General features: G+C 39.5%; 1 protein-coding gene across 1 annotated transcript; it reads right to left on the bottom strand.

Moving 5' to 3' along the window:
- Positions 1-4,733: 4,733 nt before the first annotated feature.
- Positions 4,734-5,675, bottom strand: LOC141134311 (olfactory receptor 5AR1-like). Its single transcript, XM_073623886.1, has one exon. It carries the CDS (start codon positions 5,673-5,675, stop codon positions 4,734-4,736), a length of 942 nt encoding a protein of 313 aa, XP_073479987.1.
- Positions 5,676-15,631: the final 9,956 nt, after the last annotated feature.

The following is a 15,631-nucleotide window of genomic DNA, read 5'->3' as shown; positions in this document are numbered from 1 at the left end:
TTTTCAGGGATTTCATCTCACTTTCTGTTTGGCTATGGGAGAGGAAGTGAGGGGGAAATATCCACAAAAGGATACAGAAAGCAAAAAATAATATGACAGGGGTTTCTTCCTCCATTACTCTATCCAAAAAAAAACAAAAAACGTTTTGCCTATAGTTCTACTTGTTTTTTACCTTTTTGTCTAAGGATGTTTAAGCAGTTGTGGACACTGGGTGTGCTACACTCATCACAAAAACATCATCAAAGTACACAGAGCAAGTGTAAGCTGTCCTGTCCTTCTGCCCCTCTTGCACTTGCAGGCAATTTCCAGCTGTCTAAATGACAGTCAGGAGTTGCTGTGGAAATACAACTGCTGTAAAAACCAATCAGATGTCCATACTTTATTTTCATTACATTTTCCCTGCAAGCTTTCATTATTTTGTAAGCAACGGCTTGGGGAGCTAGTCTGTATGATGTGGCCACAATGTAGTGCACTGGGAAAAAAATTAGAGATTTTTTGGATAAATTCTGGTGTCTCTTCCACAGACTTTGGATAGAAGTAACAGGTGCAAAAAAATTGGGCTTTGGGTGTCCGTTGCGCCTTCACACTGTAATTCTATAAAGGTACTCTTGATAAAAGCAAAAAATTGGCCTTGTCATCACAAATTGAAATTATAAGCACCTTTCAAACAGGTGCAGAAAAATTGGTCTTTGGGTGTCCATGGTGCCTTCACACCATAACCCTTTAGAGGTACTCTTGATGAAAGCAATAAATGGCCTTGCTGTCAAAAATTGAAATGATATGTACCTGTCAAACAGGTGCAGAAAATTGGTCTTTGGGTGTCGGTGGCACCTTCACACCGTAAGCCTATAGAGGTACTCTTGATGAAAGCAATAATTGGCCTTACTATCCAAAATTGCAATGATATGCACCTGTCAAACAGGTGAGAAAAAACTGGTCTTTGGGTGTCAGTGGCGCCTTTACACCTATAGAGGTACTCTTGATAAAAGCAAGATTTGGCCTTGCTATCAAAAATTGCATTGATATGCACCTGTTAAACAGAATTAAGAAAAAAATTGGCATGGGTTCCCCCCAGTCCATACCAGGCCCTTTGGGTCTGGTATAGATTTTAAGGGGAACGCCACGTCAAAATATAAAAAAAAATGTTAAAGGGTCTTCCAGATTCCGATAAGCCCTCCGCCCGCAGACCCCCACAACCAATGGGCAAGGGTTTTGGGGATGAGGCCCTTGTCCCCATCAACATGTTGAGGGCATGTGGTCTGGTATTGCTCAATCGCCCCCCTCTATCCTGGCCTGCCAGGCTGCTTGCTCGTATAAGGGTCTGGTATGGATTTTAGGGGGGATCCCATGCCACTTTTTTTTTACATTTTGGTGTGGAGTTCCCTTTAAATTCCATACCAGACCCTTTAGAAGTGTCATTTTGCGGCACAGTAAAACACATGAGACAGATGAGCCACTTTACAGGCAGACTAATGGCACCCCCCCGCACGATTTAAAGGAATATTTCATTTTTATTGTTCCACTTTAAGCATTATTAAAATGACTGCTCCTGAAAAAACGGCCGTTTTAAAAACTTTTTTTGCATCGATACATGTCCTCTGGGGCAGTACCTGGGTCCTCAAAAAATGTTTCATGGCAATAACTTACATATAAGCCTTTAAAATTAACACGTTTGATTTTTCACGTTCATGCCCCATAGACTTTAACGATGATTGCACAAATTTTTTGTCTGTTTGCATTTTCTGGTACGAACCGAACCGGGGTATGTTTGGCCCATTCCTACTATAGTCTACAGCTGGTGCTGGGCTACCGGCAGATGTGCTGCAAGGATCTGGGACACCCTGCGCTATACTGTCATCGCTGCCAGTGGAGGCTGCTGAGAGGTCATGAGGTATAGTGGGGGCAGACTGAAGTGAGTAAGGAGGAGGAACAGAATTGCATCCCTTTTGTCTGGATTTCAGGTGCTCTTGCCAACAGGCTGGATGGTGGGAAGTTAAATACCTTGGCAAGCATGTGGTACCCAAATGGCTGGTGTTTTTGCCACGCTTGATGTGCTTGAGACAAAGTTTGCAAATTTCAACAGTCCAATCAGCTGCACATGTGCAAAAAAAGGCCAAGACAGCTGAGCTGTAGGAAGTGGGCCAGAAGATAACAGCTTTACAGTGTGATGGAATAGCTCTCTACTCTTCTATGATGGCTGCCTCATTGGGGTTGCGCCTCACTCTCACTTTCCTCCTCTGCTCTATTTGGCATCCAAGTCACATCAGTGACCTCATCATCATCTTCTCCTCAATCCTCATTTTCACTGGAGACAACCTGGCAATATGCTGCGGCTGGAGGAACACGAATGCCAATTTGTCAACCAGTGTTCTCCCCTCTCTGTAGGCTCATGTTTCTGCCTTCTTCAACCTCAGAACCAACATCTGAATCAAGTAATGGCTGTGCATCTTCAAGGAGCAAGTGGCTGATGCTGTGTTCAAATAACTCAGCTGACTCCTCCATGCCTGCTGCTGGGGCTATGGCAGGAATAGCTGTGGACAAGGAGGCAGGTTTTGCCACTCTGGCAACTGCAGTGGACTGCACACTAGTCTCTGCTTGGGTGACGGAGGATGAAGAGGATGATGATGGTTTAGTAAGCCAGTCCACCACTTCCTCTGCATGCTGTAGCTGGATAGCACGGGCAACATCACTAAACAGAGAAAATGATGCCCTGCCTGAGGGTTGACCACATCCACCTTTGCCTGTGGACACATACACTGCGGGCCCCCTCACAGTGCCATGGGAACATCTGATTCTCCTTGTTGGCCTCCCAGACATGTTGGGGGAGTGCTTAATCACAACATTTTATAAAGTTTGGAAAATGTGTAAATGGATGCACTTTAATCAATGGAAAGTGGTGTTTAGTGTACTTTAACTTGAGTACTCACTACACAGACACACTCTACTGATACAATATAATATACTGCAGTAAAACTGTACAAACACACTGCAATATACTGGGTAAAGCGTGCAGTAATGCACAGAAATATACTGCGTTAAACGTGCACTCAAAATATACGCCGTTAAACTTGCATTAACGCACTAAAATATATGGTGTTAAACCTGCAGTAACGCACCAAACTATACGAAATTAAACACACATAACGCAATGAAATATACATTGTTAAACTTGCAGTAACACACTGAATATACTGCATTAAATGTGCACTAACGCACAGAAATATACAGCGTTTAACGTACAGTAACGCACTGAACTATACTACATTAAACAGCATGTAATGCACTGAGATATACAACGTTAAACTTGCAGTAAAGCACCGAAGTATATTGCATTAAATGTGCACTAACGCACAGAAATATACTGTGTTAAATGGCACATAACGCACTGAAATATACAGCGTTAAACTTGCAGTAACACACTGAAATATACGGTGTTAAACTTGCAGTAACGCACTGAACTATACTGCGTTAAGCGTGCACTAATACACAGAAATATACTGTGCTAAACTGCATGTAACGCACTGAAATATACAGCGTTAAACTTGCAGTAATGCGCTGAAATATACGGCATAAAACTTGCAGTAACGCACTGAAATATACTGTATTAAACAGTCACTACACTCACACTGACTGAACTATAACTAGATTCACACTAATGTAAAGATGAATGGTGGTCACTACAATCACACTGACTGAACGATCGCTAGATTCACACTAAACTGATATTCTACACTGACAATAGAATCAGAATAGCACACTAACTGTCTAGTAGCCCTGTTCTATCTCTCTCCACGCCAATATCACACAAAAAATGGCCGCTATTGAAAGAATACTTTTTGTGCAATTCCAAAAAATGCACAAAAAATTGCAAAAGGATTAAAGAAATTGCACAAAAAAGTCAGACCAAAAAATGTTCACAAAAATGCTATGAAAAAATCCAATTAATATTACCAGTGTTCTATCAGTGATAACGTAATGCATATAAAAAAAATGAAAAGTGCTGTCAAAATATGCAGATTAAAGTCCTTATTCAACTGTGACCATTTCCAAGTCCTTGCACTTTAATTAAACGATTCCAATACACCGTGCATATGATTCCAAGAAAAAACATGCTCCACCACCAATGATGCAAATGCTCACTTACCAGAGCCAAAAGGCCCGCCGGACCACACACGTGTGTGATGATATTATTACAATCTCCCAGCATGGGGTTCCAAGTTTTCTCCTTTTCCAACTCACAGACGCTTCTACCTCTCAGCAGGATATACACCAATCACCCAGAAAGAATATAAACACGGTGATCGTGCAACGCAGTTTTATTAAAAACGTTCCCTCTTATAAACAATCCCCAAATATATGCGCTTACATGTCAAGGTGCCCAGACCGGCACCAACTCGACCAGCACAAACATTTTAATTCATAGGATAATATCCAGCACACTGCCGTTGAAATGGTACAGACAAAGGCGCCGTCTGTCTCACCAGATTCTGGCGTGCGTCTCACTGCTCAAACGGACATGACGTCACATGCAGTCCACGGGAATAGCGACAGCGATTCCAACTTCGAGGTTGGATTGCTGTCACTATTCCCGTGGACCGCATGTGACGTCATGTCCGTTTGAGCAGTGAGACGCACGCCGGAATCTGGCGAGACAGACGGCGCCTTTGTCTGTACCATTTCCATGGCAGTGTGCTGGATATTATCCTTTGTGTATATATTTTAACCTTAAACATTTATAAAATTTGAAATACATGTAAATTATTACACATTGCTTGCATGATCGCCTTTTTCACCTCTTTGTTCCTCAAGCTGTAAATAAGAGGGTTCAACATTTGGGTCATTACTGAGTAAAAGACAGAAGCCACTTTGTTTTTATTGTCCCAGGCACTGGAAGGTGAGTTCAAATAAGTAATAAAAACTGAAACAAAGAAGACGCAGGCGCACATGAGATGGGAAGAGCAGGTGCTGAACGCTTTCTGTCGTCCCTCAGAAGATTTTATACGTAATATGGTGGTAAAGATAAAAACATAAGAGACCAGGATTGTTGACAGTGAATAAAAACAATAACAACCAACAACGACAATAGTTAACATGCTGCAAAGAAGTGTTTTGGAGCAAGACAACCGGAGTATGGGAGGGACGTCACAGTAGAAATGGTCTATAAGATTCGAACCACAGTAATGGAGATTGAATAAGCAGCTGGTCTGTACAACTGACTGGAGGAAGCCCATGAAGAAGGAGAAACCAACAAGAGACAAACATTTTCTTTTGGTCATGATGGAAACATAGTGAAGAGGGTAGCAGATAGCAGTGTAGCGATCATAGGACATACTGGAGAGTAGGATAACCTCCGTTCCTGCTAGGCCAGCAAAAAACAAAAATTGTATGGCACAACCATTAAACGATATGGTCTTCCTGGGAGATGAAAGGTCAGACAACAATTTAGGAGTAATAGCTGTAGAGTAGAAAAGGTCAACTGCTGAGAGGCTACTCAAAAAGTAATACATTGGAGTGTGAAGTTTGGAGGCAACAAGGACAAGACTAATTATGCCAATGTTTCCGATTATGGTCACAAGGTACACCATCAAGAAAAAAGCGAAGAGGAACGGGATTAATTTATCACTATTGGTTAGCCCAGAAAATACAAACACTGTCACCTGCGTCATGTTTTCCATAGGAATTGAGCTCTTTCTAGATAAGGAATGGACCTACATTTTGGATAATATGAGCATTTTTTAAAGGAATCTTATGCCGAGAGAAATATGTAGACTGTTATAGCTGAACTCCTTCTACAAAAAAAAAACCTAATCATCTTTTTAACTCTAGCTTCATTAACTTTTAGGTCAGCAACAAAGGACAAGCATGCAGCAAGCGAAGTTAGAAAGAGCTTTGTTCAACATACAGAATATGTTCCATGCCAGGAAGAATTGAAGACATTGGATCCTCATGATAACCAGGCCACTATCATTTTCAGAAGAGAAGGAGAATAATGTTAGCCATGTTATTTCTTTCAGTAAGGGATCTTTCACACCAGTGGCAGTGCCTACTGCTTTCTGAAAAGCTGAGCTAGATGTCTTTTCAGTTGGGTGGTATTGCAATGGTCAACAGTCATTTAGGAGGTGATCCTGGCACCTCTTGAATGTCTGTCTTTTTTATTCTCAAGAAGAATTTTGTGTTAAAAAAATTGCACCAGACCGCGAACCAAGCTTTATGGCTCCTGGTTGAAGTGAGCTCCCAATGACTTCCCATTGATCTCATTGACTATCAAACTCTGCAGGCCAATGTAAAATTACCGTGGGTGCAAAGCAAAGCATCATGGCCATGGCATGTTTAATGCCCCGCTCAGTTATAATGTTAGAATTTAGGTGGACGGCCCTGGGGGTGCTAAGACCTCTGCTCAGACACCTGTTTTTATTGCTTCCTGGCCACCCGTGTGAAACAGCCCTGTATATCGCCATTACTACAGGTTTTTTTTAGAAGAAAAATTGGAAGTTTAGTGACTTCAGTACAATTTGAAACAATTAGGGGTATATTTATAAAGCAGCGAATTTGACATTCACCAAATATTTATTGCTGGTATATCTTTCTGGTGTATATGTTTTATATTTTAATACTTGGTAAATGTCACACTCCATGTACCCCTTAATTTCACTCATTGAGCTTCTTAGGCAAAATGTACTTGTTTTATTCTTTTTTTAATTTAGAAGGAGTTTTTTGCATTTTGGGTAGTTTAGTGTATTTCATTTTCTGTTCTAACGTTTCTTTGCTGTCAGTTTTTTTTTTCTTTTTGTTAAGAGCTTTAAATTGTTATGCTTGGTAAATGTCACATGCTTTATAAACCTGCCCCTTTATGTCACTTACTGAGGTACTTATGCAAAAGTTACTATTTTTTTCTTTTTTTCATTTAGAAGGAGTTTTTTGCATTTTGGGTAATTTAGCTTATTTAATTTTCTGTTATTACATTTTTTACATTCCATTTTTTTTACTCTCAGTTTTTTCTTTTTGTTAAAAACTTTACATTTCAGTGCTTGGTAAATGTCATATTCCATGCTTTATATATTTTGCCACTTAATTTCACTCATTGAGCTACTTAAATTACTTAAAATGTAACTTTTTATTTAGAAAGGTTTTTTTTGCATTTTGGGTAGTTTAGGTATAAAAAAAGAAGGTGGGACTTTGAATGAGGCTATTGATTTGTGGGGGTGAGATTATTAGAAAGTATATTTAATTGGCATATGGAGTCTGACAATACATAACAATGATGCACATCATAGAAAAGGTTTAATATGTATACACACACACACACACACACACATACATGGTATTGACCTCATAAATACATTAATTCTACATATCAAAGGGACGGCATATAAAATTGACAAGAGATTTAATCGAGTAAAATGAATTATTGCAGATTCATATGTACAGAGGGGGAAAAAAGTATTTAGTCAGCCACCAATTGTGCAAGTTCTCCCACTTAGAAAGATGAGAGAGGCCTGTAATTGTCATCATAGGTATACCTCACCTATGAGAGACAAAATGTAGAAACAAATCCAGACAATTACATTGTCTGATTTTTAAAAGAATTTATTTGCAAATTATGGTGGAAAATAAGTATTTGGTCACCCACAAACAAGCAAGATTTCTGGCTCTCACAGACCTGTATCTTCTTCTTTAAGATGCTCCTCTGTCCTCCACTCATTACCTGTATCAATGGCACCTGTTTGAACTTGTTATCAGTATAAAAGACACCTGTCCACAACCTCAAACAGTCACACTCCAAACTCCATTATGGTGAAGACCAAAGAGCTGTCTAAGGACACTAGAAACAAAATTGTAGACCTGCACCAGGCTGGGAAGACTGAATCTGCAATAGGCAAGCAGCTTGGTGTAAAGAAATCAACTGTGGGAGCAATAATTAGAAAATGGAAGACATACACTGATAATCTCCCTCGATCTGGGGTTCCATGCAAGATCTCACCCCATGGGGTCAAAATGATCACAAGAACGGTGAGCAAAAATCCCAGAACCACACGGGGGGACCTAGTGAATGACCTGCAAAGAGCTGGGACCAACGTAACAAAGGCTACCATCAGTAACACACTACGCCGCCAGTGACTCAGATCCTGCAGTGCCAGACGTGTCCCCCTGCTTAAGCCAGTACATGTCCGGGCCCGTCTGAGGTTTGCTAGAGAGCATTTGGATGATCCAGAAGAGGATTGGGAGAATGTCATATGGTCAGATGAAACCAAAGTAGAACTGTTTAGTAGAAACACAACTCGTCGTGTTTAGAGGAGAGAGAATGCTGAGTTACAACCAAAGAACACCATACCTATTGTGAAGCATGGGGGTTGGCAACATCATGCTTTGGGGCTCTTTCTCTACACAGGACAACTGATCCGTGTACATGAAAGAATGAATGGGGCCATGTATCGTGAGATTTTGAGTGCAAACCTCCTCCCATCAGCAAGGGCATTGAAGATGAAACGTGGCTGGGTCTTTCAGCATGACAATGATCCCAAACACACCACCCAGGCAACAAAGGAGTTGCTTCGTAAGAAGCATTTCAAGGTCCTGGAGTGGCCTAGCCAGTCTCCAGATCTCAACCCCATAGAAAACCTTTGGAGGGAGTTGAAAGTCCATGTTGCCCAGCGTCAGCCCCAAAACATCACTTCTCTAGAGGAGATCTACATGGAGGAATGGGCCAACATACCAGCAACAGTGTGTGACAACCTTGTAAAGACTTATAGAAAACGTTTGACCTCTGTCATTGCCAACAAAGGATATATAACAAAGTATTGAGATTAACTTTTGATATTGACCAAATACTTATTTTCCACCATAATTTGCAAATAAATTCTTTCAAAAATCAGACAATGCGATTGCCTGGATTTGTTTCCACATTTTGTCTCTCATAGTTGAGGTATACCTATGATGACAATTACAGGCCTCTCTCATCTTTTTAAGTGGGAGAACTTGCACAATTGGTGGCTGACTAAATACTTTTTTGCCCCACTGTATAAACGTCATCTAAATGGCACTATGCAGTGTGAACAATGGTAAAAACATATGATCATTAGGTTGTAGATAATGAGTCTAAGTAGATTCCCACTCTCCCCAAACTCCCCCCCCATTATTCTTTGGGTAGTTTAGTTTATTTAATTTTATGATCTTCTTTTTTTATTTCATTTTTTTCATTGTCGGTTTTTTCTTTTTGTCAAAGGATGAAAAATAATGAGACTAATGAGGGGCGCTTTTTGGCACAAGCACAGTCCAGGATACTTTGAAGTAGCCTCCATAACCCTCAGGAGCCATTTAAAAACCCAGTGGATCCTTAAAAACATCACAAAGCTACCTAATTTCATCTTCACCATTAACTTTTTGTTGTATTTTGCCCAATTGTTGAAATTTTAGTGAAATGTTCTAATTTCCAAGGAAGCAAAATCTGTCAATTTCGCTAAACCTTACTGACCAGTGAAAGTAAACAAATTCGAAGAACGTCAAGGTTTCTAGATCGATCTAATTTTTATATAAAATAAAATATCCTCACATTATTACTTTTTTTTTGTAAATTCTATTTATTCAATTTAAAAATTACGGTATACAAAACAAAGCCTATTGGGCATATCCAGGCTTAGGAACACAGGACAAAAAAATAGAGGAAGAAAAAAATTAAAATAAAGGCACACAAAACATAAGAAGTTGGCAACCAAAGTCCTTACTTAGTCAGTTCTGCTAGTAGGCACTAAGTGGGATTCAGGAGAACAATTACCCACATTACAATGAAACAACCTATGTTAAATACTGGGAAGCAGATAGGCAATAATCATGGGGGCACTGACGGTGAGACAACCGTGTCCCTGAACTCCGTCCAGATATCCCATACCTTGGAGATTTTGTTAGGGCATCTTCAAGGTTCATGTGGAAATTTTCAAGCTGGTGCTGATACGTATTGAGCCTTACCAAGAAAAAAATTGAGCTAGGAAGCTGTAAATTGCAGGGTGTCCTGGCCAATTTGTGTATATTCAATGGTGCAAAAAACAACTACCTATGATTTTAACTTATCTTTCTTTTTCAGGTCCAAAGTGAACATGGCAGCACCTCCAGAAAAATGCAGTGGGAAAGAGCATAGGACCATAATCAAGATCCTGTTTCTCCAAGGGAAAGGTGTGAAGCAGATCCATGATGAAATGTCACAAACTTTGGGTGACAGTGGCAATTCATATGCAACAGTTAAACATTGGGTTGTCAATTCTAAAACTGGCCATTTCGGTGTTGAAAGTAAGAAACCCAGTGGAAGGCCTGTTTCTGTCTCTGTGCCTGTAAATGTGAAAGCCATCCATGACATGACCAATATCAGCCAAAAGTATTGCTACATATCTGGGAATATCACGTGGGAGAGTTGGTGCCATTATCCACGACAACGACTTGGAAATGAGAAAGCTTGCAGCAAAGTGGATCCCAAAACTTTTGACAACCGAACTGTTGCATGACAACGCCTCGTCACACACTTCAGGTGAAACAATGGCAAAACTGACCTCCTTAGGCTTTCAAGTGATGTTCCATCCACCCTATTCACCCAACCCGCTTCTTCTGACTATCATTTATTCCCCAACCTCAAAAAACACCTAAAAGCACAAGGATTTGGGAGTGTTCCGGAGGAAACTAATGCTGCAAATGAGTGGTTACACCAGCAGTCGGAAGAATTTTATTTGCAGGGACTTAAGAAGCTACAGGACAGATGTCGCAAGTGCATTAATTTCCTAAGGGAATATTTAGAATAGTGTGGAAGTTACAGCTTCCTAGCTCAATTTTTTTCTGGGTAAGGTTCAATACATATCAGCACCCCCTCCTATACAATGGCACCATTTTATTAACAACAGTCTTCCAGAAGTCTAAAGTAGGGGCCTGCGGAGATTTCCATTTGAGTAGTATAGACTTGCGAGCATAAAACAATAACAGTCCTATCAAAATTCTCATGGCCCCGGAGGTAGTTAGCAAATGAACTAGACCCAATATACAAACATCAATGGATATGGGTATCGAAATGGTAGTAACTAAACAAATGCATTAAGAAATTTCAGTCCAAAAAACTTTAATGCCCAGACAGTCCCAAAACATGTATAAAAATGTGGCAGGGTCTTCCGAACCGCGCCAGCATTTAGATGAGTGTATGGAAAACATTTTATGTAACCGTTGGGGAGTGAAGTAGACTCTATAAAGAATTTTAAATTGCATAAATCTTTCAATGACGGAGACCAGGTGTTGCATAGGGTAATCCCGCATATCCTCCCAATCACATTGTTACTTGTAAACATTCTTTTTGTTCTCTTTTCCAGCTCCAGTGTTAACATTTTTTGTCAAAAAACATGTACTATAAAACAGTCTATACAGTACATTCTAATAATTTTCAAAACTACAGATACAAGACTGAGATTTAATCCTTAAGGATGCAATTGGGCTGATTTACTAAAGGTGTTGAGAATTTTTAAATTGTGTGAATATTTATTTTAATTATCCAATCGTGTGCAGATAAAATAGGGATTTGCTTTTCACATGATTGGATAAATTAATTGAATATTTTCACATTTTTTTGAATGTGAAGATTCTCAGCTCCTTTAATAAGTCGGCCTAAAGTATTAATATGTAAAATAAAAAAAAAATTAAAAATTACATATCAAAAATTACTTTCAGGTAAATGCTTCAGTTATAACAGAAAATATATGCTTCCTAAAAAAACACTGTACTTGCCCTTTAATAAAATGTTGGAAAATAGTCTGGCAGCTGAAACTGTGGTGGACATTTTGTTGCCAAACTGAACAATAAATAGACTATATCTGGTTACCATTTGCTGTGCCATTTCCTCACCTCTCCTATATTCACTCCCATCTGATGTTAGAGATCTGTTCATGGGAATCTTGAATATTTTTATAATATATCATATTAGCTTGGGAGCAATTCTCATCCATCCCAGAGCATATCATTCATTTTCATCAACAAACAAGGTCGGTAATAACTGGTTTCTTGTGGATTCATTTATTGTGGCATTGAGGAATTCATCCTTTAGTTTGTGTTTCATTTATTAACACCACAATTATGAACAATGTGATAAATCATTATTAAAGTGCTAAAGGTATACACACCCCAAAACTTTTCATAGATACTTAGATGACATAGATAGATCACAGAGAAGACTGATGACAGAAAAAGGTCCATCGAAGTACAACAAAAGGCATTTTTTTTTTAGTTTTAGATAGAGTGGAGAGAGATTAGATCACCCATCGGCTTTTATTGCTTTCTGTGCCGTATCCCATTAAGGAGATTCATCCTCTCTATGTGTCCTGTTTACCATTATCATTTTAAGAGAAAGTAAATAAGAAACTCCCAAATTTTGGGTTGCCCCCAGAAAAGTAATAGTGTGCAAATCTTCCAAAGGGGACACTAGTTCTGGTGACTTGGGGGTTCCCAAGTGATTCCCTTAATTTTCAGGGATTTCATCTCACTTTCTGTTTGGCTATGGGAGAGGAAGTGAAGGGAAATATCCTGAATAGGATACAGAAAGCAAAAAATAATATGACAGGGGTTTCTTCCTCCGTTACTCTATCCAAAAAAACAAAAAACTTTTTGCCTATAGTTCTACTTGTTTTTTACCTTTTTGTCTAAGGATGTTTAAGCAGTTGTGGACACTGGGTGTGCTACACTCATCACAAAAACGTCATCAAAGTAGACAGGGCAAGTGTAAGCTGTCCTGTCCTTCTGCCCCTCTTGCACTTGCAGGCAATTTCCAGCTGTCTAAATGACAGTCAGGAGTTGCTGTGAAAATACAACTGCTGTAAAAACAAACCAGATGTCCATCCTTGTAGTACGCCAAAATAAGAAAAAGAACAAAATGCATAAAGGTAATAACCCCATATACAAAACAATGATGTGATGGGCCGCTATCTTTTTGTCTATGGTTCAGATCCTGTCCCTCCCTCTCTTTTGCCCATTTTTTTATTTTAACCACTTGAGCCCCGGACCATTATGCTGCCTAAGGACCAGAGGTCTTTTTCCAATTTGGCACTGCGTCGCTTTAACTGCTAATTGCGCGGTTATGCAATGCTGTACCCAAACGAAATTTGCGTCCTTTTCTTCCCACAAATAGAGCTTTCTTTTGATGGTATTTGATCACTTCTGCAGTTTTTATTTTTTGCGCTATAAACGGAAAAAGACCGAAAATTTTGAAAAAAAATGATATTTTCTACTTTTTGTTATAAAAAAAATCCAATAAACTCAATTTTAGTCATACATTTAGGCCAAAATGTATTCGGCCACATGTCTTTGGTAAAAAAAATGTCAATAAGCGTATATTTATTGGTTTGCGCAAAAGTTATAGCGTCTACAAACTAGGGTACATTTTCTGGAATTTACACAGCTTTTAGTTTATGACTGCCTATGTCATTTCTTGAGGTGCTAAAATGGCAGGGCAGTACAAAACCCCCCCAAATGACCCCATTTTGGAAAGTAGACACCCCAAGGAAATTGCTGATAGGCATGTTGAACCCATTGAATATTTATTTTTTTTGTCCCAAGTGATTGAATAATGACAAAAAAAAAAAAAAAAAAAAATATTTACAAAAAGTTGTCACTAAATGATATATTGCTCACACAGGCCATGGGCCTATGTGGAATTGCACCCCAAAATATATTCAGCTACTTCTCCTGAGTACGGGGATACCACATGTGTGGGACTTTTTGGGAGCCTAGCCGCGTATGGGACCCCGAAAACCAATCACCGCCTTCAGGATTTCTAAGGGTGTAACTTTTTGATTTCACTCTTCACTGCCTATCACAGTTTCGGAGGCCATGGAATGCCCAGGTGGCACAACCCCCCCCCAAATGACCCCGTTTTGGAAAGTAGACACCCCAAGCTATTTGCTGAGAGGCATATTGAGTCCATGGAATATTTTATATTTTGACACAAGTTGCGGGAAAGTGACACTTTTTTTTTTTTTTTTTTGCACAAAGTTGTCACTAAATGATATATTGCTCACACAGGCCATGGGCCTATGTGGAATTGCACCCCAAAATACATTTAGCTGCTTCTCCTGAGTATGGGGATACCACATGTGTGGGACTTTTTGGGAGCCTAGCCGCGTACGGGGCCCCGAAAACCAATCACCGCCTTCAGCGTTTTTAAGGGCGTGAATTTTTGATTTTACTCTTCACTGCCTAACACCGTTTCGGAGGCCATGGAATGCCCAGGTGGCACAAACCCCCCCCAAATGACCCCATTTTGGAAAGTAGACACCCCAAGCTATTTGCTGAGAGGCATGGTGAGTATTTTGCAGCTCTCATTTGTTTTTGAAAATGAAGAAAGACAAGAAAAAACTTTTTTTTTTTTTCTTTTTTCAAATTTCAAAACTTTGTGACAAAAAGTGAGGTCTGCAAAATACTCACTATACCTCTCAGCAAATAGCTTGGGGTGTCTACTTTCCAAAATGGGGTCATTTGGGGGGGTTTTGTGCCACCTGGGCATTCCATGGCCTCCGAAACTGTGATAGGCAGTGAAGAGTGAAATCAAAAATTCACGCCCCTTAGAAAGCCTGAAGGCGGTGCTTGGTTTTCGGGGTCCCGTACACGGCTAGGCTCCCAAAAAGTCTCACACATATGGTATCCCCGTACTCAGGAGAAGCAGCAGAATGTATTTTGGGGTGTAATTTCACATATTCCCATGGCATGTTTGAGCAATATATCATTTAGTGACAACTTTGTGCAAAAAAAAAAAAAAAAAAAAAAAATTTGTCTCTTTCCCGCAACTTGTGTCGCAATATAAAATATTCCATGGACTCGACATGCCTCTCAGCAAATAGCTTGGGGTGTCTACTTTCCAAAATGGGGTCATTTGGGGGGGTTTTGAACTGTCCTGGCATTTTATGCACAACATTTAGAAGCTTATGTCACACATCACCCACTCTTCTAACCACTTGAAGACAAAGCCCTTTCTGACACTTATTTTTTACATGAAAAAGTTTTTTTTTTTTTGCAAGAAAATTACTTTGAACCCCCAAACATTATATATTTTTTTAAAGCAAATGCCCTACAGATTAAAATGGTGGGTGTTTCATTTTTTTTTTTCACACAGTATTTGCGCAGCGATTTTTCAAACGCATTTTTTGGGGAAAAAACACACTTTTTTAAATTTTAATGCACTAAAACACACTATATTGCCCAAATGTTTGATGAAATAAAAAAGATGATCTTAGACCGAGTACATGGATACCAAACATGACATGCTTTACAATTGCGCACAAACGTGCAGTGGCAACAAAATAAATACATTTTTAAAAGCCTTTAAAAGCCTTTACAGGTTACCACTTTAGATCTACAGAGGAGGTCTACTGCAAAAATTACTGCCCTCGATCTGACCTTCGCGGCGATACCTCACATGCATGGTGCAATTGCTGTTTACGTTTGACGACAGACCGCCGCTTGCGTTCGCCTTAGCGCAAGAGCAGGGGGCGACAGGGGTGCTTTTTTTTTTTTTTTTTTTTTCTTTATTATTTTTTTGCTTTTTTATCTTATTTTTAAACTGTTCCTTTCATTTTTTTTTTTTTTAAATCATTTTTATTGTTATCTCGGGGAATGTAAA

Source organism: Aquarana catesbeiana, linkage group LG03 (genome assembly GCF_042186555.1).
Source record: "Aquarana catesbeiana isolate 2022-GZ linkage group LG03, ASM4218655v1, whole genome shotgun sequence".
Taxonomy (NCBI): domain Eukaryota; kingdom Metazoa; phylum Chordata; class Amphibia; order Anura; family Ranidae; genus Aquarana; species Aquarana catesbeiana.
Note: the sequence above shows the minus strand (reverse complement) of the source record. Positions and strands in the feature narration are given on the sequence as shown.

Bases quoted from the DNA above. Each gene is read 5' to 3' on its own strand.
- LOC141134311 (XM_073623886.1), bottom strand. From the start codon at position 5,675: ATGGAAAACATGACGCAGGTGACAGTGTTTGTATTTTCTGGGCTAACC.